This window comes from Ictidomys tridecemlineatus, chromosome 1 (genome assembly GCF_052094955.1).
Source record: "Ictidomys tridecemlineatus isolate mIctTri1 chromosome 1, mIctTri1.hap1, whole genome shotgun sequence".
Taxonomy (NCBI): Eukaryota; Metazoa; Chordata; class Mammalia; order Rodentia; family Sciuridae; genus Ictidomys; species Ictidomys tridecemlineatus.
This window is the reverse complement of record NC_135477.1, coordinates 153,594,082-153,620,290: the sequence shown is the minus strand read 5'-3', so window position 1 is coordinate 153,620,290 and position 26,209 is coordinate 153,594,082. Positions and strand designations below refer to the sequence as shown.

The 26,209-nt window shown below is 42.9% G+C and overlaps 2 protein-coding genes and 1 long non-coding RNA gene across 15 annotated transcripts in view; 2 read left to right on the top strand and 1 right to left on the bottom strand.

Annotated features, from left to right (window-relative positions):
• The window catches only part of Tbc1d9b (TBC1 domain family member 9B), a 47,613-nt gene extending 42,723 nt beyond the window's left edge, over nt 1-4,890 (top strand). For 5 of the 7 annotated variants that reach the window (XM_078049963.1, XM_078049967.1, XM_078049989.1 and 2 more), the window contains 3 exons: nt 719-781; nt 1,300-1,406; nt 3,115-4,890. In XM_078049963.1, the coding sequence (XP_077906089.1) occupies nt 719-781; nt 1,300-1,406; nt 3,115-3,810 (866 nt within the window). In that variant the 3' untranslated portion in view covers nt 3,811-4,890. Of the gene's footprint in view, nt 1-718; nt 782-1,265; nt 1,407-3,114 lie in introns of those variants that run through there. The other 2 variants (XM_078049996.1, XM_078049990.1) reach the window with 1 other exon arrangement.
• A 2,634-nt stretch (nt 4,891-7,524) lies between these two features.
• LOC120885595 (uncharacterized) lies at nt 7,525-12,020 on the bottom strand. Its single transcript, XR_005728307.2, has 3 exons — nt 11,795-12,020; nt 9,889-9,996; nt 7,525-7,791 (listed from the first exon to the last, which is right to left on the bottom strand). It is a non-coding gene; the product is annotated as an uncharacterized LOC120885595 (long non-coding RNA).
• Nucleotides 11,991-26,209, top strand: part of Mrnip (MRN complex interacting protein) — a 28,329-nt gene continuing 14,110 nt past the window's right edge. For 5 of the 7 annotated variants that reach the window (XR_013438978.1, XR_001230181.4, XR_002485575.3 and 2 more), the window contains exons 1-6: nt 11,991-12,152; nt 15,757-15,816; nt 17,113-17,201; nt 21,890-21,977; nt 24,910-25,061; nt 25,681-25,768. Coding sequence is in view for 4 of the 7 variants with exons in the window: in XM_021735961.3 (XP_021591636.2) it covers nt 12,087-12,152; nt 15,757-15,816; nt 17,113-17,201; nt 21,890-21,977; nt 24,910-25,061; nt 25,681-25,768 (543 nt within the window). In the remaining 3 variants the exon portion in view is untranslated. The remainder of the gene's footprint in view (nt 12,153-15,756; nt 15,817-17,112; nt 17,202-21,889; nt 21,978-24,909; nt 25,062-25,680; nt 25,769-26,209) is intronic. The other 2 variants (XM_013364785.4, XM_005339340.5) reach the window with 2 other exon arrangements.

Genomic DNA, 26,209 nt, shown 5'->3' with positions numbered 1-26,209 from the left:
CATTTAATTACAAAACAATGTGGTGAGACATGTATTCTTTTGAAAAACAAAAGATGTGATGGTGCATACCTGTAATCCCAACCATTAGAGAGACTGAAGTAGGAGGATTACAAATTCTAGTCCAGCCTCTACCACTTAGCAAGATCCTGTCTCTAAAAATATAAAGGGCTGAGGATGTAGTTCAGAGGTAAATCACTCCTAGGTTCAATCTACAGTCCTTCCCCCACCAAGAAAGAGAGGAAAGAATGAAGGAAGGGAGGAAAGAAAGGAAGGGGAAGGAAAGAATAAAGGAAGGGAGGAAAGAAAGGAAGGGGAAGGAAAGAAGAAATGAGGATTCTTTGTGTGTGTGTGTGTGTGTGTGTGTGTACCCACGTGCGTTCAACTGGGGAAATATACCCAGGGCCTCCAGCATGCTAAGTACTCTACCACTGAATTACACCCCCAGCAATTGGCTTTTTAAAAATGTAACCCAGTAAAAACATGGCCAGCAACTATAATGCACCAATAAAAAAAAAAAATGTGAGGGGGGAAAAAAAGAGAAATGGCCAGGCCCTCCCTTGCTGCAATGCTATAGGACCAGGGCCGTGCCAAGCAGTAGGGCAGCACTGGGGCCCGGGCTGGTTCTATAAAGCCACAGACTAGACTTTCAAGGACCTCAGTGGTTTATAATCAGAATAAAAATTTTCTCGATGTTCTTTTTGTTTTTCTGGTTGTCCAGAAGTACAATCACAGGAAGAGCGAGAAGGAAGTGGAAATGAGGATGTTCAAGAAAAAAGAGGAGGTACAGGCTATTCTCTACTGATGATAGAGATCCAGGATGGGTGTGTTCTGGGTACCCTTGCTTACTGTGTCCCTTCCCTGTCACTGCGGGAGAGGCCCCCAACCCTGGGGAGATAGCAGATGTGTGCCTTGACACAGGATAGCACATTAAGGTGAATAGCTCAGCTCATCAGCTACCACTGCCCCCCCCAAGTCCCTCTCTAGGAGCCAGCAGCCCTCCCCCATTCACACTTGCCTCTCTCAAGCCTACATGTGATTCTCTCACCACCTTAAGGAAGCTGAGTTTGGGAACATTTATCAGCTTAGGTCCAACCTCCTTCAGTTAACTAGGAGAGAACCATGGGTATTCTGGGTGTTTTTCTATCACCACTGCTCCAAATGCCAGTGTGTTTCATAACAGGGCCCAAGTAAGTCCCATGCCAGAGAAAATGCAACCCCATTCCTTTCTGCTTCCAGCCTGCAACTCTCTTTCTCTCATTTGACAGATGGAGATTAATCTCTTTTTCTCCCAACTCACAGAGGAGAAGGGGACTAGCCCTCCAGACTACCGACACTACCTTCGAATGTGGGCCAAAGAGAAAGAGGCTCAGAAGGAGACAATTAAGGATCTTCCCAAGATGAACCAGGTAGGCTCAATTGGAGCCCACAAGAGATGTTTCTAGAGAATTCTGGCTGACTGGGGCCTCACACCACCCACACTCCAGAGGTTTCCTGTGGAATGGAAATTCTCTTCCCTCCCTCGAGAGCCTGTTAGTCCTGGATAACAGTTGGTTATGATTCCAGAAAGGAGGCTAGTTGCTCCACAACCCCATACAGGTGGTGTTCCCATATTAACCATTTGCTTTTTTAAACCAATATCCATAAACCAGAGACACACCACGTAGCTTAGTCTCCAATAGCCAGAAATTCACACTTTCTTTGACAAGAAAGTTCACTATGCTCCAGCTCCCTCCCAGCCCTGCCCCGGCTTCTGCATAAGCAGGCTTACTTGTTCCTTCTGTAGGCCAGGACCTCCCTTGCTACAGTGTTATAGGACCAGGGCCGCGCTGGTCTGTCAGTTTAGGAGTTTAGCACCTTGCCAAGGGTCTTAGCCAGGGAGTAGCCAACCCTGGTTTCAGACTATAGACATCTAACCAAAGTTAGTTCTTCAGCCTGACCATGACCCTCAGACCAGACTTCACCCTGGCTGTGCTCAGATGGGACCTGCAGTTGGAGCAGTCCCTCACTCACAGGCCTGAAGATGGGGCACCATGGAATGAGGCTTCTTCCCATCATCAGGCCGAGAGGTCCTGAATGTATGTTTAAGATCTGGAACCTGGCTTTCCCTAGCCCTCCTCAACTGACCAAGCATACACCTTGTTGTCACCCCCTGTCCTTCAGTAAAGGACAGTAGAAGTTGCTTCTGATTAAAAATATAAAAGCCATGGGCTGGGGATGTGGCTCAAGCAGTAGCGTGCTCGCCTGGCATGCGTGCGGCCTGAGTTCGATCCTCAGCACCACGTACAGACAGAGATGTTGTGTCCGCCAAGAACTAAAAAATAAATATTAAAAAAATTTCTATCTCTCCCTCTCACTCTCTCTTTAAAAAAAAAATATATATATATATATATATATATATATATATATATATATATATATATATATATATATAAAAGCCAAACTAGTTCCAAAAGATGAGGAATTTTGGATTAGGTTTGCGATTAGGTTTAGAAAGATAAAGGGGCTGGGAATCAGGCTTATTGGTAAAGACTGGCCTAGCAGGTGCAAGGTTCTGAGTTCCATTCCCAGCCCCACAAAAACAAAAAAGCCCTGACAAAAGTAGCTCTCTCTGGCTCCGCATGGTGACACACACCTGTAATCCCATCAACTCTGGAAGCTGAGGCAGGAGGATCACAAGTTCCTGGCCAGCCTCAGCAATTTAGCAAGACCCTCAGCAACTTAATGAGACCCTGTCTCAAAATAAAAAGGACTAAGGCTATATAGCTCGGGGTAAAGCACCCTGGGGTTAAATCCTAAAAAAAAAAAAAAAAAAAGTAGTCAGTTTCTCTAAGCTAGCAGAATTACAAACAGAAACCGGAAACCAGGACAATCTAAGCCAACCTTGTAGCCTACTGATGAGAAAGGCAGCTGGGAAAGAAAGGCTTTTGAAGTGCTACAAGACATTGGTCAAGTCACTTTTCCTCTGAGTCTGAGTATCCTAATCTGTAAAATGGGAATGGTAAGGCACAGGTTTATGGAGATAATATTCCAGCACCAATTAGAGTGGCCTGCATTCTCAGTCCAGCTAATATAACCCATATTTTACCATCTCCCTGTACTGTTTTTCTCTTTAAGGAGCAATTTATTGAGCTCTGCAAGACACTATACAACATGTTCAGCGAAGACCCCATGGAGCAAGACTTGTACCATGCCATCGCCACAGTGGCCAGCCTCCTCCTCCGCATCGGCGAGGTAGGGAAGAAGTTCTCAACCCGGACGGGCAGAAAGCCCAGGGATGGTGCCCACAGCGGGGATCACAACAGTACCACTGAGGAGGACGAGCTACCAGCGCCTGAACCCCATCAGGACCCAATACGGGAGCTTCAGCCACCAGCTGCAGGGGACCCCCAGGCCAAGGCTGGTGGAGACACCCACCTTGGGAAAGCACCACAGGAAAGCCAGATGGTGGTAGAGGGGGGCAGTGGCGAGGGGCAGCTTCTGTCTGATGATGAAACCAAAGATGACATATCCATGTCCTCATACTCAGTGGTCAGCACAGGCTCCCTGCAGTGCGAGGACCTTGCAGATGACACTGTGCTGGTGGGTGGAGAGGCCCGAAGTCCCACAGCCACCTCACGCACTGGGGGCACTGTGGACACGGACTGGTGCATTTCCTTCGAGCAGATCCTGGCCTCCATTCTGACAGAGTCTGTATTAGTGAACTTCTTTGAGAAGAAGGTAGACATTGGACTCAAGATCAAGGACCAAAAGAAGGTGGAGAGACAATTCAGCACCTCCAGTGACCATGAGCAGTCTGGGGTTTTGGGCTGACCTCTGCAGCTGCACTGCTCTGGCTGAAGCCTCAGAAGTAGGGGCCAGCCTTTGTCTCCTCCTTCCCTTCCTGTTTTCTCCTTTCACCCTCATTCTCCCCAGAAGCAATGAATTGTAAACACAAAGGCCAATGCAGACCCAGTTGCCTTAGAAGCATTCCTGGGCCTGTACACCCCACTGCCCAGGAAAAGGCTGGCCACTCACCTCCTCTCTAATTGGTGGGAACCCTCCTAGAGCCTGGCTGCCCCTCCTAGTGTTAGAGCCTCTCAGATCTGCCCATGCTTGCCTCACATCCTTGCACCCCATGCTGTGCTCAGGCAACACTAGGTCCTCCAACCACAGAGCCATCTTCATACAGCTGTGTGGCCCAGGTACCAGATCCTACCACTGGGCACCAGGTAGGAGGGTCATAAGCTTATCAGGTTTCAAAGTGATCAGGCCCTTAAGCCTGAGCCTCCTGACTGGGGAACTCAGCAGAAAGCATCTCTTGCATAGGGGTGGGCACGTTAACCTTACATGCGGTTTTGCTTCTTTGTCACCATTAACTTTGAAAGCACATCCTCAGGTCCTCATCTATCTCTTTGTATTCAGTTCAGTTGGCTAAACATCACACTGTGCTCAATGCCTTAATCCCTCAAATAAAAAAATAAAAATAAAACCCACTGTGTATAGTGCCTTAAAGTGGCCTTCAACAACTGCTTAGGCCTCCTGACTTCTCCCTAGGCCAGGAATGGGACCCAGGCCTCATTCTGGAAGTTCAAGACATTTGGTCCCCCACAAAGGGTGATGTAGACATCGTACCAATTGACTTGTGACAGAAGAAGCCCTGAGCTCTACAGGTCTCAGTGGGCAGTGGGACAGAAGTATAGATGTGTCTCAGCCCTGAGCTATAGCAAGTCACTAGGTTCTAGAAGCAGAGTGTGGGCCACAGGCAACCAGTGGGTGTCTCCTTGAGCTGAGTCACACAGGGCTGAGCCACAAGGACCACTTTATTTGCAGCAGGAGTTGAAGTGTATCACTTTGGCCAGTGTTTGCCCCCACATGGGGCCATTCTCGCTTTTACTAAAAGATATATCTCTGTGTCTGGGTTTTGTTTTTTTTTCCGCACTGGTAAGGAACCCAGGGTCTTGCACATGCCAGGCAAGTGTCCTCTCACAGAGCCACATACACAAACCTGTTTTTTTTCCTTTTCTTTTTTTTAATTGTTGATAGACCTTTATTTTATTTATTTATATGTGGTGCTGAGAATTGAACCCAATGCCTCACACATTCTAGACAGCTGCTCTATCACTGAACTACAACCCCAGCCCCACAAACCCTCTTGTTTTGTTTTTAAATTTTGAGAGGGTCAAGCTAAACTGGTCAGGCTGGTTGCAAAGCCTCCTGATCACAGGCATGAACCACCATATCCAGCCTTTTTGTTTTTAAATTTAATAGCTTTATTGAGGTATAACTTAATATATCATAAAATCTATTTGTTAATGTCCAGGCCAATGAATTCTAGTTTATAGAGTTGTGCAACTATTTCCACAAGGCAGTTTTTGAAACATGTCCATCACATCTGAAAGACCCTTCAGGCCATTTGTGGGGAGTCTGTATTCCTACCTTGAGTCCCAGGCAACTACTTTCCATGGATTTCCTAGTTTTTAAAATTGCAGTATAGGGCAAGCAGTGTGGCTCAGTAGTAGAGTACTTGTCTAACATGCACAAGGTCCTGGGTTATATCCCCAGCACAAGAAAATAAAATAACATGCACTATGACTTTACCTTGTTCTCAACTGCTATGCCCCATTCTCAATAAATGCAGCAAAACAACAGCAAGGAAACTGAACAACTGTTCTTTTTAATTTTTCTTTAAAAACAACCATTTTAAAAATGTGCAGACAGGCACAGTGGCTTAAGCCTGAAATCCCAGCAACTCAGGAGGCTGAGGTAAGAGGTTGTAAATTGAGGTCAACCTCAACAATTTATCAAGACTCTTAACAACTTAACAAGATAGTGTCTCAAAAATAAAAAGTCTAGGGATAGATACAGCTCAGTAGTAGAGCACCCCTAGGCTTAATTGCCAGTACAAAACAAAAACAAAACAAAACAAGCCACAAAATTGAAGAACATGATTTCTTTTCTAGTATTTATTCCAAACCACTATAATTACAACAGATTTCTGCCAAAAATACTATTCTTGGCCATAATGCAATTAGATATGCATGAGAATCTCATACATTTGCCAGTTTGGAATCTTAAAATTGATTGTAATCAATAAGGCTTTAATCACTTGGAATTTGGATAAATGAAACTTGTGAATATAATAAAAAAATATAAAGTAGCTGGGGGGCTGGGGTTATAGCTCAGTGGTAGAGTACTCTTCTAGCACATGCAAGGCCCTGGGTTCAATCCTCAGCACCACATAAAAATAAGTAAATAAAGGCATTGTGTCCAACTATACCTAAAAAATAAATATGTTTTTAAAGGAAAAAAAAAAAGAAAAAAATAGCTGGGCACAGTGGTTCACAACACTGTGGGATTCCAGCAACTCAGGAGGTTGAGGCAGGAGGACTACAAATTCAAGGATAGCTTGGGGCAATTTAGTGAGACCTTGTCTCAAAATAGAAAAGGACTGGGGGCTGGGGATATAGTTCAGCTAGTAGAGTGCTTGCCTTGCATGCACAAGGCCCTGAGTTTGATGCCCAGCACTAAAAAAAAAAAAAAAAAGGACTGGGCATGTAGCTCTGCAGTAGAGTGTACCTGGGTCTAATCCACAGTGAAAGGGAGAGAGGTAGGGAGAGAGAGAAAGGGAAAAAGTAAGAACATAAAAGAATAATCTAACCTATTCACATGATAAAAGAATGTACAAAAATATGTCAGGCATGGTAGCCTGACCTATAGTATCAGGTACTTGGGAGGCTGAGGCAGGAAGATGTCTAGTACAGAGGAGTTCCTGACCAGCCTGGACAACAATGAGTCCGTCCCCCGCCCCTCTTTCACACACTCACACTCACACACACACACACACACAAAAAAAAAAAAAAAAAAAAACTGTTTTGTTTTGGTTGCAACAGTACTCTCCATGTGTTAATCATTGAACCTGTAATGAAAATCAAAATATTTTAACCACCAAAACAGTAACACTAAATAAGAATGAAGGAAATAAATTTTCAATATATGCTTATCCTGCAAGTAAACATGAATAATTGTATATTTTAAAATTGCTTAGCCATGCTTAGTGATGTGAACCTGTAGTCTCAGCACTAGGCAGGAAGATCATTGAGCCTCGTAGTTTGAGTGAAAGGAAGAAAGAAAGGGAGGGAAGAATAGGATACATGTGTGTTTTATCGCTGAGGCACATCCCTAGTCCTTTTTATTTTATATTTGAGACAGGTCTTGCTAAATTACCCAGGCTGACCCCAAACTTGTTATCCTCCAGCCTCAGCCTCTTGAGTCACTAAAATTATAAGCACTCACCACCTTGTCCAGTAAACCCAAAATGTTTTATGTCATTGGTTGGGGGAGCATATTTTTTTTTTCCTGGTTGGTTCTGAGGCGAGCCAGTGGGTATGCAAAAATGGAGAAGCAGGCAATTATTGGCCAAGTCAAGGTCTCAGTTAATTGAGATTTGGGGGGTCTGGTTATTTGCAGAGGTTTCAGGTCATAGTTCTGTTGTTATATAATGCCTTGTGTCATGAGCCGTGCTATTAATAATTACTCAGAGGCGGATTGTCTTTAAATGCAAGCATATATTTGATCAGACCAATTATCAAACATAAACAATTAATCCAAAAAGTGTTGGGTTGCTGGAGCACCCCAACTAGCATTTAATGCACACTAATTAACACTACAAGCAAATCACACAATCTAGGGCAACCAGGAGCCCCAAAATACTTTGGATGCCACGCAACTTCTCTTAGCCAAAGAGCAGACATGGCCATTGTCCAGTGATTCTCTCCAGCCGATGGATGTACGTCAGGGAATGGTAGAGTCAATCTGGGGATGGACAGCAAGGCAGCCAGTCTCACTGATGTCCTTGGAGCAGCCTCATTAATGTAGCAAAACAAGTGACTTAAATATAGTTCCAAGTTGATGGTGTACATTGCTGATTGGTTACACCCAGTGAAAGTCAATGTCCATTGGTTATGTCCAGTGAGATGATGTAATTGCAACAGGGTATGTTCTTTGTGCATGTCCATGGAGCTGTGCTCCCTATTGATTGTAACCAGTAATTGTTAAATGTGCCTATGGTTAGTGCCCCTTATAGCTCCTTATTAATTGCAACCAGATATGACTAAGAATGCCTATGGCTGCTGTTCCTTATGGCCAGCAACTTAGTGAGTCCCAGCATATCCCAACATGTTTATGGCAGATGCTCTTTATACCTGGCCATTGTCCATTTGCAACTCAGTCTTTGAAACACAATTTTAAAATGTTTTTCTGATATATACTTATTGTGAAAAATTTGGAAAATATTTTTTAAATCATAATCCTACCCACCTACACAAACACACACACCTAGGAATAAATAAATGACAGATTTTATATAACTGAAATTATGTACATTTTGTAACCACCTTGCTTTTATTAAATAAAAAGTTATTCAGTGACAGCAGATAAAGAATGAAGAGTTATGGAAAATGATAATCTGCAAAACAACCCCCAAAGAAAAGCAGAGAGACAATGCTGCTCTGGAGGAGGGAAGGGAAACTAGCCAAGTATTATTATCCTTCCAATAAATTCTTTCCTGATAAAACAGGGGCCCTGAAGGAAGGATGTGGGAGGCTGACTAGCATGTGACCATGTCCGACTCCCCTGCTGACCTGTGCAGCATCCGGCAGTCATGCTGTGATCTGGAGAGCCCCGGTCTTCTAAGATGTGAGTGACTGTGTCTTCATACATGAGCACACCTTCCTGTATCCCCATGGGATACAGCTGTGCTCACCTGTTCCTTTGTAATATTACCCCTTGCCCTGTTTAGGATAGAATGTTCCATGGAAACACCTTTTGTGTGTCCCCTTTCTTACTGTGCCCTTGAGTGTCAGTCAACCTGCTGACAGCAGACATGAAGCTGAACTCAGCCCCCTGAAACCTGACCCCTTGCCTCATTTGAATGGCTTCTCCTCAATAAAAAGGGTCAGTACATGCTCTCTCTCTCTATTTCTGCGAACCCTTAAGGTCAGAGGAGCCATACAGCACCCCCAAGGAAAAAAAGCATTTCTATCTCTTATGTGGTTATTTTGCGCAGCTCGGTTCCCCTGGAATGACCCTGAGTGTTTTAGTGGAGTACGACCCGACAGAAGGAGTCGAATACTGAAACCCTGGGAGACAATAACTTCCAGAAAAAAGAAATGCCCATCCCTCATAATCTGGACTCCTATCTCTTCAAGAAACAATGAGTTTCAACCTTTTACAGCTTCCCTTCTGAGTTAAAACTTTTAACCTACATAACTAGCCCCTGACTGTCTGAAACCACCCTAACTGTACCCTATAAACCAAAATCCTCTCTGTAAACAATGGCCATTTTCGAATTCAGTACCTGGAGAACAATAAATGGTTTCCCTGAATCTGTTGAGGTCTACTCCCATCATTTTATGCTTACAAAACACAGCAAGGAAGACTTTATTCAAGACTATCAGACTAGGTGTATGGCCAGAGGCCAAGCACAGTGACAGTAGGCCCACACCTGTAATCCCAGCAATTTGGGAGGCTGAGGCAAGAGGATCGCAAATTCAAAGCCAGCCTCAGCAATTTAGCAAGGCATTAGACAACTTAGCAAGATCATGTCTCAACATAAAAAAATTAAAAAAGGGCTGGGAATGTGGCTCAGTTATTAAACACCCTTGGGTTCAATTCCTGGTACAAAAAAAAAAAAAGAAGAAGAAGAAGGTATAGGGACCACTGCAATGGGGTCTGGAAATGGGGGAGAGAGACTGGGCTCAACTTCCAATTCAGCATGGGCAGATGGGAATTTATAGCCGGAGGCCGACAGATGGAAAATTACTAGGAGGAAACAGGTGAATAAGGAGAATTCTGACTACACAGACCTAACGGGATTCTTGCTGAAGACTCGCCAGCTTGATTAGACCTTACCTTGGGGATGGCGGGGAGGGGGGCGGATTGTGAAGATACTGATCAGATGTTGATGATGGAAAGGAAGCAGTTCTTGATAAACTGACTTAGCAGAGTTCTTTGTTAAAACTGGAAAGAAGTGCAGAGGAGAGTATTCAGAAGCCTGACCAAAGTTTGGCCAAGCAAAGATGTCACTTCCCGATATATATATATATATATATATATATATATTGGTACCAGGGACTGAACCCAGGGGTTCTCAACCACTGAGTCACATCCCCAGTCCTTTTTTATATTTTATTAGAGACAGGTTCTTACTGAGTTGCTTACGGCCTCGTTAAATTGCTGAGGATAGCTTTGAACTCAAGATCCTCCTACCCCAGCCTTGGAATTGCTGGGATTACAGGTAAGCGCCACCTGGCTGTCACTTCCTAATAATGCATGTGCACTTTCACTTCAAACTCAAAACTCTGTAATGGACCTGCATTGTGGTCCATTTATGGAGAGCAACTATTCTTCAGAACATTTATTCCCTTTTTTTTTTTTTCCTGTTAGACTTCAGTAGTCACTAGTACATAATAAATCTGTCTGTGTTACATGGGTTTTTTTTTTTTTCTTAGGTTTTGGTAATTGTGACTCTTACCATTGATGGTCTCTGTTTTGTTTTCTATTTTACTCCTCTACCAGCATTTTATAAAGCAGAACCTTTCTAACCAAATCTTTGTTAGAACTGGGTATTATAATTTTTTTTAACAAGATAGTTTATGTTGGGCTAGGGTTATAGCTCAATGGCAGAGTGCTTGCCTAGCATATGTAAGGCACTGGGTTGAATCCTTAGCACCACATAAAAATAAACAAATAAAATAAAGGCATTCTGTCCATCTACAACTACAAAAAAAATTTTTTTAAAGAAAAGATAGTTTATGTTGTAAGTCAGGCATGAATGCCTTGGCCAGCTGGCACTAGGGTCCTGGTGGGGCTGAGACACAGAAGTTGAACTCCTTCCTCCACCTTCCAAATAGAGCTTTCTCTGGGGACTGCAGGAGGGACTGTTTTTCATTTTCAACTTCCTTTTCATGTGGAGCTGGTGAGCTGTTTTCCTGGGATTATGTCCTCCGGCCCTTCTGCCATAGTGCTCTGGCTCAAAGATTGACTGCACACTTCTAACCAGATGTCCCACATTTTCGAACCACAGAACCAGCGGAGTGGGCTGGAACAGGAAGGCCCCTTCTGTCTCCCTCTCTGCAACTTTTAGCAGCAGAGCTACCCTTGTAGGTAGACAGCAGTGGTTATCCTGTCCTTGAAACTTCAAATTTTCCAACAAGCACAGGAAGAAACAGAATAGAACTGACTGGGTATGTTGGCCCACACGGATAATTCCAGGGCAAGTCTCAGAAATTTAGCAAGTCCCAAGCAACTCAGACACTGTCTCAAAATAAAAATGTAAAAAGCGTTAGGTCCTTGGGCCAAAGTAACTCCATTTTGAAAAGCGCATCCAGGCACCACCTTCTGGTTCAGCCCACCCCAAAGAGTCCCTAACAACTGAAATCGCGCCAAGTAACAATCACAAAGACCAAAAGGGTTATTTTCTGGCTCCTTCATTGTACAGGAGTATATAGTTAAGAAGTTTTTTTCAGCAGGCTGCTGCACCTTGCAGAAGGGCAGCCCGGCAGATATTCTCTTGTCAATAAACCTTTGCTTGACTCAGAGCTGTGTCTGGATATTTGCACCAGTTACCTTAACAAAAATGACTGGGCAAGTAGTCGTGGCAAGCCGTCCCAGGGCTCAGTCAACATAGAGAGAGAGAAAGGGGAAAGGAGAGAAAGACCAGAGCAGGCAGGGGAAATCATCAAATCGCGGGTTGGCGGCCTGCTCTTGAGCTAGTCCCAGGATAGCGGGGCCTAAGCCCCCGGCAAGACAAACGTACCACAAAGTAACCGCCAAGATATGAGGCTAAAGAGGCCCGAGAGTAGCCCGCGGGGGCGGGGAAGCCGCAGGGCCTGGGCGGGCCTGAGTGACGCATACAAGCAAGGTCAGCGGCACTGGGACCCAAAGGGGCCAAATCCTCCGAGAGGGGCGGAGCCTGGGAAGACGGGAGCGCGGGGCGCATGAGCAAACCAAGTGGTGCTGGTGCCTAGAGGAGCCGAGCCGGGTCAGAGGGCGGAGCCGAGATGTGAGCGTGGGGCGCACGCGCGCGGCAAGTGGCGACGGAGGCCGTCATGGCGCCGTCGCAGCAGTCTCGGGTCCTGCGATGCTGCAGCTGCCGCCTCTTCCAGGCGCACCAGGTGGGGCAAGCGCCGGCTTACCCCTCCTCCCGCGCGGGGATGGCTGGTGTGATGTGACGGGCCGCGGGTGTATTTGGAGCCCGAAGATGTGACAGTGCTGAGGACTGGGTGTTATTTGGTGTCGCTTACCCATAACGTCGTTCTGAGCTTTTGTTTTTATTTTATGCCTGATTGTTGTAGAAACCAGAAATAATCGTTTTTGCTGAGGTGGCTTTTCATGAATTCCTGCAGGGAATTGGGATGCCCACCCTGAAGATAGCATCCTTTATGCAGGGCAGTGGCTCTTTCTTAATTTAATTACAAAGGGAGCGTGTTGCTGCAGGGAAGCCCAAGGAACCTGCCTGGATCCCGGCTGGCAGGCTTACGCAGGCCGCTGGTAGAAACTGCTAGATTACTTCTCAGCTGGTCCAACGGGGGTTTACAAAAGCCAGGTGATGTTCATGTGTAAATTTAGCTAGGCAGTACCTAGAGAATACGTCAGGCTTCCTTTGCATCTGTACTTTACTAAGGAAGTATAGGATACAGAAAGTCAGTTATCAGGAAGTTTGCTTTTAATTTCAAAGGGGATCTATTCTAACAACTGTTTTTAGAACTCAGTCTAAAGATGCAGCCATGGGAATGGCACTGGTGTGAACAAGTACCGTTGAAATGACCTTGGTCTACGCCTGGACGCCCTCTGGTGTCACTAGTTTGCCTCTGCCTCCAGTTTAAGCATACCCACAGACGCCTCCAGTTTTAAATGGTCGATATGTCTAAAATCTGTTTGCTTTCCTGACTTTGAGCACACAAGACAGAGGATATAATTTAACCTAATCTTTTCTGGTTTGTGCCCTACTTTGAAGTCAACTAACACTGTGTATCTACCTCTGATAGTTTACTCTTCTTCCCAGTTACCCATTAATCTGCCATTCCTTGAGAAAGAATAGCATCAAACTTCCTTAAAATATGTATTAAAGACAATAAGATGCTGAATATGCATCTGTAAGTTTGCGTGTAATGGAACTTTGTAGGGGCTCAGAAACTTAGGTGGTTTTTTTTTTGGACTGTATTTTAGAGTTGAGAATAAATGGAAATCATTTGCATTTTTTAATCATTACACATATACTGTCATGCATGCCCATGCTCATTTTTAACTCTATGAAAGATGATTTGATGGGCTGGGGTTGTGGCTCAGAGGCAGAGCGCTTGCCTAGCATGCGTAAGGCACTGGGTTTGATCCTCAGCACCACATAAAGTAAAATAAAGACATTGTGTCCATCTATAAGTAAAAATAAATAAATATATATATATATATATATATATATATATATATATATATATATATGTAATTTTAAAAAATGATTTGAAAGAGAGGGAGAGTGACTGTGGTGGCACACACCTGTAATCCCAGCAACTTGGTAGGCTGAGGCAGGAGGATCACAAGTTTGAGACCAGCCTGAGCAATTTAGCAAAACCCTGTCTCAAAAAGGGATGAGAATATCTGGGTGCAGTGATACACACATGTACTCCCAGCAACTGAGGAGACTGAGGCAGAAGGATCTCAAGTTCAAGGCCAGCCTGGGCAAATTAGTGGGATCCTATCTCAAAATAAAAAGACCTGAGGATATAGCTCAGTGGTAAAACACTGCTGGGTTCAATCGCCAATAGGATGCTTGGTGGGGGAGTGTTGAGGAGAGGAAGTCAACCTGTTAATTACAAGTCTTCTGTGTGCTGGGCAGTTTCACACATCTCGTTTAATTTCAGCAGCCTCTAAGAATGCTGGAATCCAGAGAAATCAAGTGGATTTGCCATCGAATAAATGGCAAACCCACGCCTATACAATTGCAAAGATCCTGTTTTTATCTTACTGGCTTCCCAGAATCAGTTACCAGTAATATGTGTCTTTCCAGACATTTTATTCCCCAAATACTGGGGATTAAACCCAGGGGCTCACACATTAAGCAAATGCTCTATCACTGAACTAAATCCCCAACTCTATTTTTTGTAGTTTTATTTTGAGACCCAGGTCTTGCTAAGTTGCCAAGGCTGGCCTTGAACTTGCCATCCCAGCTTCCTGAGTAGCTGGGATGAGGGTATGTGTCACCAAGCCTGGCCCAGGCTCTTTTTTTTTTTTTTTTTTTTTTTTTTAGTACTAGGGATTGAATCCAGGGGCGCTTAATTACCGAGCCACATCCCCAGCCCTTTTTATTTTTAATTTTGAGACAGAGTCGCATTGAGTTGCTGTGGCGTTGCTAAGTTGCTGAAGCTAGCTTTGAACTCACTGTCCTCCTGCAACAGCCTCCAGAGCCACTGGGATTACAGTTGTGTGCCACTAAACCCAGCCCCAGACTTTTTCAATGATGTATTTCTTACTTGCATATATACCCATAGAAAATGCACAGGATTTGTTTTGTGGTGTTTTTAGGTAGATCCTGAAAGGTAGAATTGCTAAGTCCTGATACAAGGCCATAGCTCATAGTTCCCTCCCCAGTACCACAAAAAAAAAAAATAGCCAAGTCATAGAATATATCCACTCAAATTTTTAGTAAATGCTGTTTGTCCTTAGAATCTTTGTATTAAAATCATATTAATCATAATTTGTTTTGTTTTTAAGGTGCTAGGGATTGAACACGGGCCTTGTGCATGCTAGACAAGCAATCTACCACTGAGCTTCATCCTCAGCCCTCTTGTTGCTATTTTGAATGGACTGTCTTTTTTCACCCATTATCTTTAGATGTTTGCTTTTATAAAGGCTGTGTTACCTTTTGAAGATATAATAATTTTCATCGTGGGTTGTAAAGTACATATAAATATGTTCATGTATACATAATTATATAGATATGATATATAGAGAGATACAGATGTAACATTTATTTTATTACAGAGATAAATATTTATTTATTTTTTTTATTTTTTTTTTCAATATTCATTTTAATTTTAACATTTATTTATTTTTTCTTAGTTCTTGGCGGACACAACATCTTCGTTTGTATGTGGTGCTGAGGATCGAACCCGGGCCGCATGCACGCTAGGCAAGCGTGCTGCCGCTTGAGCCACATCCCCAGCCCTACAGAGATAAATATTTATTACATCCCAGTAATTTAAGAGGCTGAGGCAAGAGGGTCGCCAGTTCAAAGTCGGCCTCAGCAACTTCGCAAGGCCCTAAGCAATGCAGCAAGACCTTGTCTCAAAATTTAAAAATTAAAAAAAAAAAAAAAAAAAGAGCTGGGATGTGCTCAGTGGTTAAGTGCCCTTGGGTTCAATAAAAAAAAAAAAAAAAAACACGGCAGAAAACTAACTTGATTTTGTTTCACATGGATGGCCAGTCTTTCCAGAACCACTTATTAAATAGTTTATTCTTTTCTCTTAAAAATGCCACCTTCAGGGCTGGGGTTGTGGCTCAGTGGTAGAGCACTTGCTTAGCATATGTGAGGCACTGGGTTCAATTCTCAGCACCACATAAAAATCAATGAATAAAATAAAGTTATTGTGTCCATCTACAACTAAGAAAATATTTTTTTAAAATGCCACCATCAGGGCTGGGGGTATAGCTAAGTTATTTCTCACCCAATTCTGTCCTGTTTTATATAATTGTCTAAGCTATATTTCTGAAATTTCATTGTAGGTGAAAAAAAGTCTCAAATGGACATGCAAGGCTTGTGGAGAGAAGCAGTCCCTTTTGAAGGTATGTTCTGATAAACAGAAAGCAGGTGGGCCCAGCCCTGCAGAAGATGTTTCTCATGGAGCCCCAACATTCCACAGCCAGGATCCTCTTCTCTCTCACTAAGTTCACCAGATACAGAGCTCCTGCTCCTTAGGTTCCTGTTCCTCCATGAAGTGAAATAGATGGAGCAGTGTGTGGGAAAATGCCATTATTTGCTTCTTCATTGACTAGGAATCTGAAGCAGGAGGGTCACTGAGCCAAGAAACTTAAGGCCAGCTTGGGTGACATAGCAAGTCTCAGTCTCAAAAAGAAAAGAATTTCAAGATGGCAACAATATAGCAGTTCTCAGGCCTGTAAAGCTGATTCTACCTATGGTGGAACTCACCAGTTCATGCTCCAAAATTTCATCACCTACCACCTTCCCCTCAGGCCTCTCAGCTGGCCCCTCACTTTAACTCCACATGTCAGTCTCTGGGTCTCTGCACTCATTTCTGTTTCATTATATTTGCTAGAATGTTCTTCCTGACATTTTCATGGCTTGCTCCCACATGTCTTCCTATTTGTGTTCAGATGTCATCTTCTCAGTGATTCATTTCTTGACCATGGAATGCCCAACATAAAATTTTGCACACATTGCCCCCCATTCAGCCCTATCCTATTTTGTTGCCTTATTTTTCTGAGAATATTTGTTACTGACTTGTAGCCAGATGTTTTACTAATTTATTATGTCCCCTCTTGCTAGAAAGAGCTCGTTGGTGACGGTAAGTTTTGTCCACTGCTGCATAGTATTATCCACACTTAGACCAGGGCCTACCACATAATAGGTACTCAGTAAATATTTATTGAACAAATGGGTGACTGCTATGTGGGAAAAGGCATGTCATTTTATTTTGTATTCCTTTAATTATCAATTAGGGTAAGCATAATTTTATATATTTTTGGCAATTTGTGTTACTTCTCTTGTGACCCTTTTTATTAAGTGAAATAGATGGAGCATTGTCTGGGAAAATTCCATTATATGCTTCTTCATTGAACTAGGAATTCATTAACTATTTTGCATAGGGCTTTGGGTTGCTTTGGTAGATAAGAGTTCAGGGTGCTAGTGAGGCAGCCAGCTAGACCTAAACTGGCTGCAGAGCCTGTTTATAAATCACTCTAGAAACAGCAGCCAGTCATTAGATTTCCTGCATGCTGCTTCAAGCATTTTGGGGCCTTGCATAATACAGTTTGGTTTTCCATGAGGTACATCTCAAATATATCTGTTTCTTTGCATTCTGGCAACACTTTTTAAACTAAATATATGTTTTTCTTTCTCAGGTATATGGTGAGGGTTCTGGTGCTGACTGTAGACGCCATGTCCAAAAATTAAATCTGCTACAGGGACAGGTTTCAGAGCTGTCACTCAGGTACAGTGATTTGAAGGGAGTCCGTTATCTTGTCCTGTTTTCATCTTGATTGGATGGTGGAAGTATACAATGGAGAAATCATTAGATTTCCACGTTTTACAGTGTGGCAGATTAAACACCCTGAGCCGTCCTCCCCCTAAAAAATAACTAAAAATGCCAGCTATAATATTTCAGATGAACTAATGAGCTGTTAGCCTACTTTATATACAAACAAATATATGAAAAATTGTGGTATATATGTGTAATAAGAATTGTAATGCCAAAAAAGAAAACCACAAGTACATGTATAAAGACATGAACCGGCGTGAACATACTTTATACAAAGATATGAAAAATTGTGGTATATATGTATAATAAGAATTGTAATGCCAAAAAAAAAACCACAAGTACATGTATAAAGACATGAACCGGCGTGAACATACTTTATACAAAGATATGAAAAATTGTGCTCTATATGTGTAATAAGAATTGAAGGGGCTGGGGATGTGGCTCAAGCAGTAGCGTGCTCGATGCCAGCCCGGGTTCGATCCTCAGCACTACATACAAACAAAGATGTTTTGTCCACTGAGAACTAAAAAAATAAATATTAAAAAAAATTCTCTCTCTCCCTCTCTAAAAAAAAATATAGATAGATAGATAAATAGGCTGGACATGTGACTCAGTGTTTATTAAGTGCCCCTGGGTTCAATTCCTGGTACCAAAAAAACAAAGAAAGAAAAGAAGAAAAAAAAAGTAACCTTAAGTGGTCAAAAGTTGAAAAAAAAAAAAAAAAGCTAGGGCTGGTGGTAGAACTCAGTAGTTGAGCCCTTGCTTAGCACACACAAAGCCCTGGGTTTGATCTCTACCAACAGAAAAAAAAAAAAAAATGAAGTAAAAGCCAAAATCCAGAGAAAAAGCACCTGAAGTGCAAAGTTTGGTACTCTGAAGCCTCCATTTATGGGGCTAGGAGGGGTGCCAGAGATAAAAGACAAAGCCAAAGGCCTGGGCTTTATAGGAAAAAAAATTTAGTAGGAGACCTCCATATAAAGCTTGAGTCCCTAAAGGCCTCTGCCCTAGTGCACAAATGAACTGCAGATACACTCAACACTGCAGCAGGAAGCTCTTATTCATTGACCTTGGCCCTGGCTGAAGAGGAGGAATATCTCTCTAAAACTCTGAAAGCACAGGAAGCCATGCAGTGGCTTTTCAGCTTTTATACTCACTATTTGAGAAGCCTGAAACTGAAAATTTGTTTTTCAATTGTCCCAGGAAGTCTGCTCCCCTGGAGCAACACCTCACCAACATAGACCTTAAAGAATTCCCACAGATAGTAGGGTGTGGTGGTACACACAGTAATCCCAGTGACTCAAAACGCTGAGGCAAGAGGATAACAAGATTGAGGGTAGGGGGCGGGGGATGTGGCTCAATGCGTGCGGCCCAGGTTCGATCCTCAGCACCACATACAAACAAAGATGTTGTTGTGTCCGCTGAAAACTAAAAAATAAATATTGAAAAATTCTCTCTTTCTCTCTCTCCCCCCTCTCTCACTCTATCTTTAAAAAAAAAAAAAAAAGATTGAGGGTAGCCTCAGTAACTTAATGAGATTCTGTCTCAAAAATTAAAAAGGACTAGGGGTATAACTCAGTGGTAAAGTGCCCTTGGGTTCAACCCCCAGTACCCACCCTCCAAAAAAGAAAAATCCATAGATGAAGTTCCAAGGAGCATATATTCAAGATATTTATTTAGAGATGAGGACTCACTATGTTGCCTAGACTGGCCTCAAACTCAAAATTCTCCCATGAAATCAGCCTCCCTAGTAGCTGAAATTACAGCCATGCACCAATGTACCCAGCTCAGATTTTTTAAATTGATTTGTGTGTGTGTATGTGTATATTGCTGGGGATCAAACCCAAGATCTCATGAATGCTATGTGTTTTACTATTGAGCTACATCCCCAACCCCAGTATTCATATTTAAAAATTGTTAAACATTCAAGGAAGCATGTCATCAAGGACTAAAGACAGCAGAAACAAGTCGGAAAAGTCAGACTCACAAAGATTCCAGAATTTATAATATTTCATGTTTGATATGTTTAACAAAATAAAAGGGGGTTAATATGAGGGACTTTAGAAAATAGACAGGTATATTTGAAAAAAAACTCAAAAAAGAGTTTATAGAGGGGCTGGGGATGTGGCTCAAGCGGTAGCGCGCTCGCCTGGCATGCGTGCGGCCCATGTTCGATCCTCAGCACCACATACAAACAACGATGTTGTGTCCGCCAAAAACTAAAAAATAAATATTAAAATTCTCTCTCTCTCTCTCTCCCTCTCTCTCTCTCTCACTCTATCTTTAAAAAAAAAAAAAGAGAGAGAGTTTATAGAAATTAAAGCCAGGTGTGGTGGTGCATGCCTATAATCTCAGCAATTCAGGAAGCTGGGCAGAAGGATCACAAGTTCAAAGCCAGCCTCAGCAACTTTGTGAGGCCTAAGCAACCTAGTGAGACCTGACTCGAAAAATAAATAAATAAAAATGTCTGGGGCTGTGGCTTAGTGGTTAAGAACCCCCTAGATTCAATCCCCAGTTTAAAAAAAAAAAAAAAAAAAAGGAAAGAAAAATTTAAAGTAATCTCATTAAAATTAAAAATTCAGTGAGCTGGACATCATGGCATATACCTATAATCCCAGTGATTCTAGGGTGAGGCAAGAGGGTCACAAGTTCAAAGCTAGTCTCAGCAATTTAGCAAGACCCTATTTTGGTGAGACCCTATCTCAAAATAAAAAAGAAAAAGGACTGAGGATATAGCTCAGTAGTGAGTGTTCCTGGGTTTAGTCCCCATTATTGAAAAAGAAAAAAAAAAAGAAGAAGAACAAAGTCGGAGGACTTCTATAATCTGATATCAAGATTTATTACAATGCTTATTGAACTCAAGATAGTATGATTTTAGTGAGAGACTAGATATCTAGATATATTAGTAGATAAATGACTAAACCAATTCTGCTATATTCATACTATCAAATACTTTTCAGCACCAAAGACAACATGGGCAAATCTCAAAAACTGCTGAGTAAAAGAAGCCAGATACAAAATAGAGTATAGTATGCAGATTGCTGCAAAGGAGCACAAGAGCACTTTTCAGAGTGATAAAAATTTCTGCCTTGATTGGGGATGTAGTTTCAAAAGCATGGTTTTATCAAAACTCATCCAAATATGTATCTAAGTGAGTATATTTTGATATAAAGTACTCCTCAATTGATTAATTATAAAAGTTTAAAAAAATCTGCCCTGCTGGGTGTGGTAACACACACCTGTAATCCCAGAAGTTTGGGAGACTGCAGCAGGAGGATCTCAAGTTCAAAGCCAGCTTCAGCAACTTAGTGAGGCCCTAAGCAAGACCTATCTCTAACTAAAATATAAAAAAAGGGCTGGGGATGTGGCTCAGTGGTTAAGTGCCCCTGGGTTCAATCCCCAGTTTAAAAATTTTAAAAATAAAAATCTGCCTTTAGACACGGCAGCATAATGAAATTGCAGAACACAGAAAACAAAGCAAGAGCTAGAGAGTAGACCGCTAACTGACAGAACAATAGACCCCAGCTTGTCAGGGGTAGCATTTAATTTTTTTTAAGATAAGCTAATCTTCAGAATTCCAAGACATCCTGAGCTGATGGCACTATGGCACATGCCCATAATCCCAAATTGGGAGGCTGAGGCATAAATATTTAATAAAAAAAAATTTTTTTTAGAGGAGGGGGCTAGGGTTGTGGCTCAGTGGTAGAGTGCTCACCTAGCATGTATGAGGCACTGGGTTTGATCCTTAGCACCACATAAAAATAAAATAAATATATAGTGTCCACCTAAAACTAAAAAATATTTAATTAAAATTTTTCAAAAAATAAATATTAAAAGGACTAGGGATATAGCTAGTGGTGAGTGCTTGCTTAGTATGTGTGAGGCCCTGGGTTTGTTCAAGCCCTTGTACCCAAAAGAAAAAAAAAAAAAAGGAAAATTCCCTCCCTTGTAATGTTTGAGACCTAACACAACAACTGTAAAGCCTCTCATAAGACCCTGACTGCTGGGGTGAGTTACGGCTCAGCGGTAGCATGTTCGCCTAGCAAGTGCGAGGCACTGGGTTCAATTCTCAGCACCACATAAAAATAAGTACACAAAATAAAGGTATTGTGTCCAACTACAACTAAAAATATATATATTTTTAAAAAAGACCCCTGACTACTGAAAATGTCCCCTCTGCTAGAGGGAGAGACTCTGTGCTGCAAGAATTCAGCTGGCACTACTTCGGATATGTATACACATATTGTCTTATCTATTTTTGTAGTCACAGGTGCAGTGTTATCCCCATTTGTAGAAAAGGAAACTGGGATCCAGTGTTGTACTCAAAGTCACACACAGCTGGTCATTGGCAAAGTCAGGATGCCAACTCCTGTTTCTACTTTGAGGGTCTGCCCTCTTGGCCCTGCATTGTGTTTCCTTTTGATAGTGACTTTCATGAGCCTCAATCAAATACTCCCTTTGCATAGGCCATCTAAATTGCTGGAAGATGACAGAACCACATCAGAACAACAGAACTATGTCCCCGAGATTCCCCAAAACAATCTTTGAAATCTGTGGCTGAATCCTTGCATCCTCCTGTCTTCATCTTCCTTGTCCTTTCTCTTCCCATTTTATAAAGGACCTGCACATGATCTCTCCCTTAGGTCTGTGGAAGCAGCTGTAATTGCTGGCAAAGAAGAAAATGCAGGTGGGCAGCAGGCTGAGGATGGGACCCCACAGGTAGGCTTGCAGGTATGTTCTAGTCCTGCCTCCTGGGCTCTCTGTGTCTCCTAAGGGATTCCATTTATGTGTTGCCAAAGGAAGAAATTACAACACAGTTATCGACTTCATTTGTGATTCTTGAATCAGGCAATACTTTATTCCATAAACTAGAATAAGAGGTTGGTTTTATTCACAAAGTAGAGCTAATGAAAGCAGAAACAAAGAACAAAGAATAGATGGATCATTTCAAAATTATTTTTCTTGTAAGGAGGGAACAAGAAGATAGAACAATAGACAAGCAAGTAGTTCACTTCAGGTTACCTTTTTTTGAGTAAGAATTAAAGCAGAGGGAACTTCATTATTGTGTCCATTGAAACTGGCCTGTTTGGAAAGTTAAGCTGTTACCTGTCTCCTGATTTCAGATTAAATTTATTTCAGTTTGGTGATATGGGACATTAGCATAAGTGAGACCATTTTAGGTTTTAGTCTGGTCTGTCAGGTCATAGTACAAGAACCTAGTCCAAAACTATGGCCTCTTATAATTTTTATTTAAGAATATTCATTAGTCACTAGGCCTAGAAGTGGACTGTAGTCGCAGCTATTCAGAAGACTGAGACAGAAGGCTCATTCAAATCCAGGAATTTGAGGCCATCATGGGCAACATAGCAAGACCCTTGCTCAAAAACAAACAAACTGGGTACAGTGGAGCACACCTGTAATCCCAGCGACTTGGGAGGCTGAGGCAGGAAGATCGAGATTTCAAAGCCAGCTTCAGTGATTTAATAAGGCCCTAAGCAACTTGGTGAGACCCTATCTCAAAATAAAAAGGGCCAGGGATGTGACTCAGTGGTTAAGCACCCCTGGATTCAATCCCCGTACCAAAATTAAACCTGCAAAACAAGAGCTGGGAATATAGCAGTGCTAGAGCACTTGCCTAGCATGCCTGAAGCCAAGTTCAGTCCCTTAGTACTAACAAAAAGAAACAAATACAAATAAATCCTCTACCATTTGGGGGTTTTTGTTTTGTTTTTGATACTAGGGATTGAACCCAAAAGCACTTTACCACTGAGCTACATCACTTGTCTTTTTAATTTTAAGACAGATCTCACTAAATTGCTCACACTGGCCTTGAATTTTAGAGTCTCCTGCTTCCACCTCCAAATCACTGGAACCTGTACCATTTGGTTTTTTGTTTGTTTAATATTTTAGTTGGACACAATACCTTTCTTTATTTATTTTTAAGTGGTGCTGAGGATTGAACCCTGTGCCTCGCTTATGCTAGGTGAGCGCTCTACCGCTGAGCCACAACTCCAGCCCCTGGAACCTGTACCATTTGTAAGGATGTACCATTTGTAAATCTTTATAATACTCAACACTGAGTATTTCATTCCATAAAATAGAATAAATCTGCTTGGAGAACTCCTTCCAAACTTAGATTGATCTTACCTCCTGTGCAGCCGAAGCTTTCTTCCCACAGCACTCTGAGCATCCCTTTGATAAAGAGAGGAAGCTGGTATCAAATACCAGGATTTTCATGTTCCTTTGCTCCAGACCTTCTAGGAGCTTCCAGGAGCTTCCTGGGAGCAGGAATAACATGCAGTTGTTAGCTGTCGTCTGCACCTGGCACTCAGACAGCATCAGATGGGCAGTGTGTGTGACAGCTTTCATGACTGAGTGGGTGGCCCTTTGGGTACATTAGAGATGCTGTGGGCACACAGAGAGAGCTCTGTGTCCTGCCAGAGCCAGAAGAAGTGGGAAAAACTATCCACCAGCAAAGCAACTACCTAGCTTTGCTCTGCTCACAGGATAACACTAGCCATGTCCTCTCATTACTTTGTCTTCATATTTTTATTATAAACTAGGGAGGTGCTCATAAGCACTCAAGTACAGCCATTCTGATAGCTTTGTCTGTGCTTCCCATTTGATCCCTTTACAGGGTCTTGCATATGTTGTCCAGGCTGGTCTCAAATGGGTGGGCCCAAGTTATCCCCCTGCCTTAGCCTCTTGAGTAGCTGGGATTATGGGTACTTCATTATTCTTATTAAAAGATACTTTTTTACATCCTAAAGTTTTATATCATTCTTCTAAATGTAACTTTCAATGATTTTCATTTTTAAGAAGCTTAACGGCTGAGGGCTTACCTGGTATGTGCAAGGCCCTGGGTTCAATTCCCAGCACCACACACACACAAAAAAATAATAATAATTATAAAGCTTAAGAGTACCTACAGAATATTGTGGGCATACCAGTGCTAATTTCCTTATTGTGGGGGCAGTTAGTTGCCTCTCCACTTAAGCCATTAGTAGAGGAGGAGGAGGAGGAGGAGGAGGAGGAGGAGGAGGAGGAGGAGGAGGAGGAGGAGGAGGAGTAGTGGGGATTGAACCCAGGATACACTACCACTGAGTTACATTCCCAGTCCTTTTTATTTTCAATTTGGAGATAGGGTTTCATTAAGTTGCTCAGTCTGCCCTTGAATTGTGATCCTCCTTCCTCAACTTCCCAAGCAATTGGTATTACAGGCTTGTGCCACCATGTCCAACTATTATAAATAAATAATTGCTATTATTTGTAACCCTGTCATGAGTATGATTTTTCCCCTTGCATTTCTGGGGATGGAACACAGGGCCTGAGCCATGCTAGGCAAGGGCCCTACCACTGAGCTATATCTCACCCCTGTGACAAGCATCTTTGTGCCTTGGTTGTTTGGAGATCCTGAGTCAAGGAACATGGATCTTTGGAAGGTTCTTGACAAGTTGTGCCCTGCACAAGGCCTGGACCAATGTACACTGTCTACTGTTGTCTTCGGGCAGCTGTATCCCCATCAGCTTTCAGCCATGTGCCTTTCCTGGTAATGAGGGAAACATGGGTCTTAAGACCTCATACCTAAGTGTCAAAGCTGATGATTTTTTATCAAAGTGGCCACTTTCCAACTCTAGAGTTTAATCTCTTTCCCAACCTGCAGGAAAAATCCCAGCCCTTGGAGAACTGCTGGCTGAAATATCTAGACAAGGGCAGCCCAGAGCAGGAGCCAGAAGGAGTATGTTTCCACATACAGCCCTCATCCAACCCAGAGCATCTAGGCCCTCCCTTCAATCAAGCCCTGCCCAGAAAAAGGTGCCAAGTGGGTCTATAATCCAGAAGGAATGATTAGCTGCTTCTAGTTGTTGGCCAAAGTGGGAGCAGCCCAAGTGTCATATGCCAGTGGGTAGGAAAGCTGGGGGATAGCCATCACTGCCAGCCCCCTTTGTCCCTGGGTGCTGCCACAGGGAGATGAGGACTGGGAGGACACTGGCATGGGCAACCTGTATGCTGAGTGTCTCAGATTATACAGAAATTGGAGAGAATCATTAAGGGCAAGGTTGACAAAGTGAACTGTGGCCAGAATGACCAATGTGCCTGGGAGCTTGGAAGCAAAGACCTCAGACTTTCAGGGTTTCTCTTCCTCTAAATATCCTCTGTTTCAGTGAGTGTTCTAGAAGTCGCTTTAGGCTAAGCACTGAGGATGGCTTCTCAGGGTAGGTGCTTTCAGGAGGTAGATTCTAGTTTCAAATAAGATCATTCTAACAAGAAGATATAGGGCAGAAAAATGGACTGCTGGACTGTTGCTGGGCAGCCACCTGGGAAGCTGTAAGGGATGAGGTTCCTCCCTAGCCTGGGTCAGGCCAGATGACCATGGAGTTAGGCTCTGGGGAAACTGGTTGTTGACAGCACATGATAGCACTTTCTCTGCCAGGAAATGGAGCCAGAGCACAGACCACCCTCCTCAGGACCTTGTTGTCCAGGATTCAGATGATGCTGAAGTCACCTTGGAATCCCAGGAGGTCAGTGATGAAGAATAATATTTCCCTTCTGATCCCATCCTCACTGAGCTTACATAGGAGGGAGAGAGAGAGAGAGGGAGGGAGAGAGAGAGAGAGAGAGAGGGAGAGAGAGAGCATGTGTGCGTGCACACGCACACACAGAGATTGAACACAGGGCCTTGGGCATGCTAAGCATCTCTACCACTCAGCAAATCTACCCGTGGAATTTATCTTGTTTTATAACTTGATTTGTAAGGGTGGGGGTTGTTTTTTCATCTGTTTTGTTTTTTTGGTAATGGGGATTGAACCCAGAAACGTTCTCCCACTAAACTACGCCCCTAGTCCTTTTTAAGTTGCCAACGCTGGCACTGGACTTGAAATCCTCCTGCAGCCTCCCACATCACTGAGATTACATACAGGCATGTGGCAATATGCCCAGCAAGATTTGGGGTTTTTTTGAAA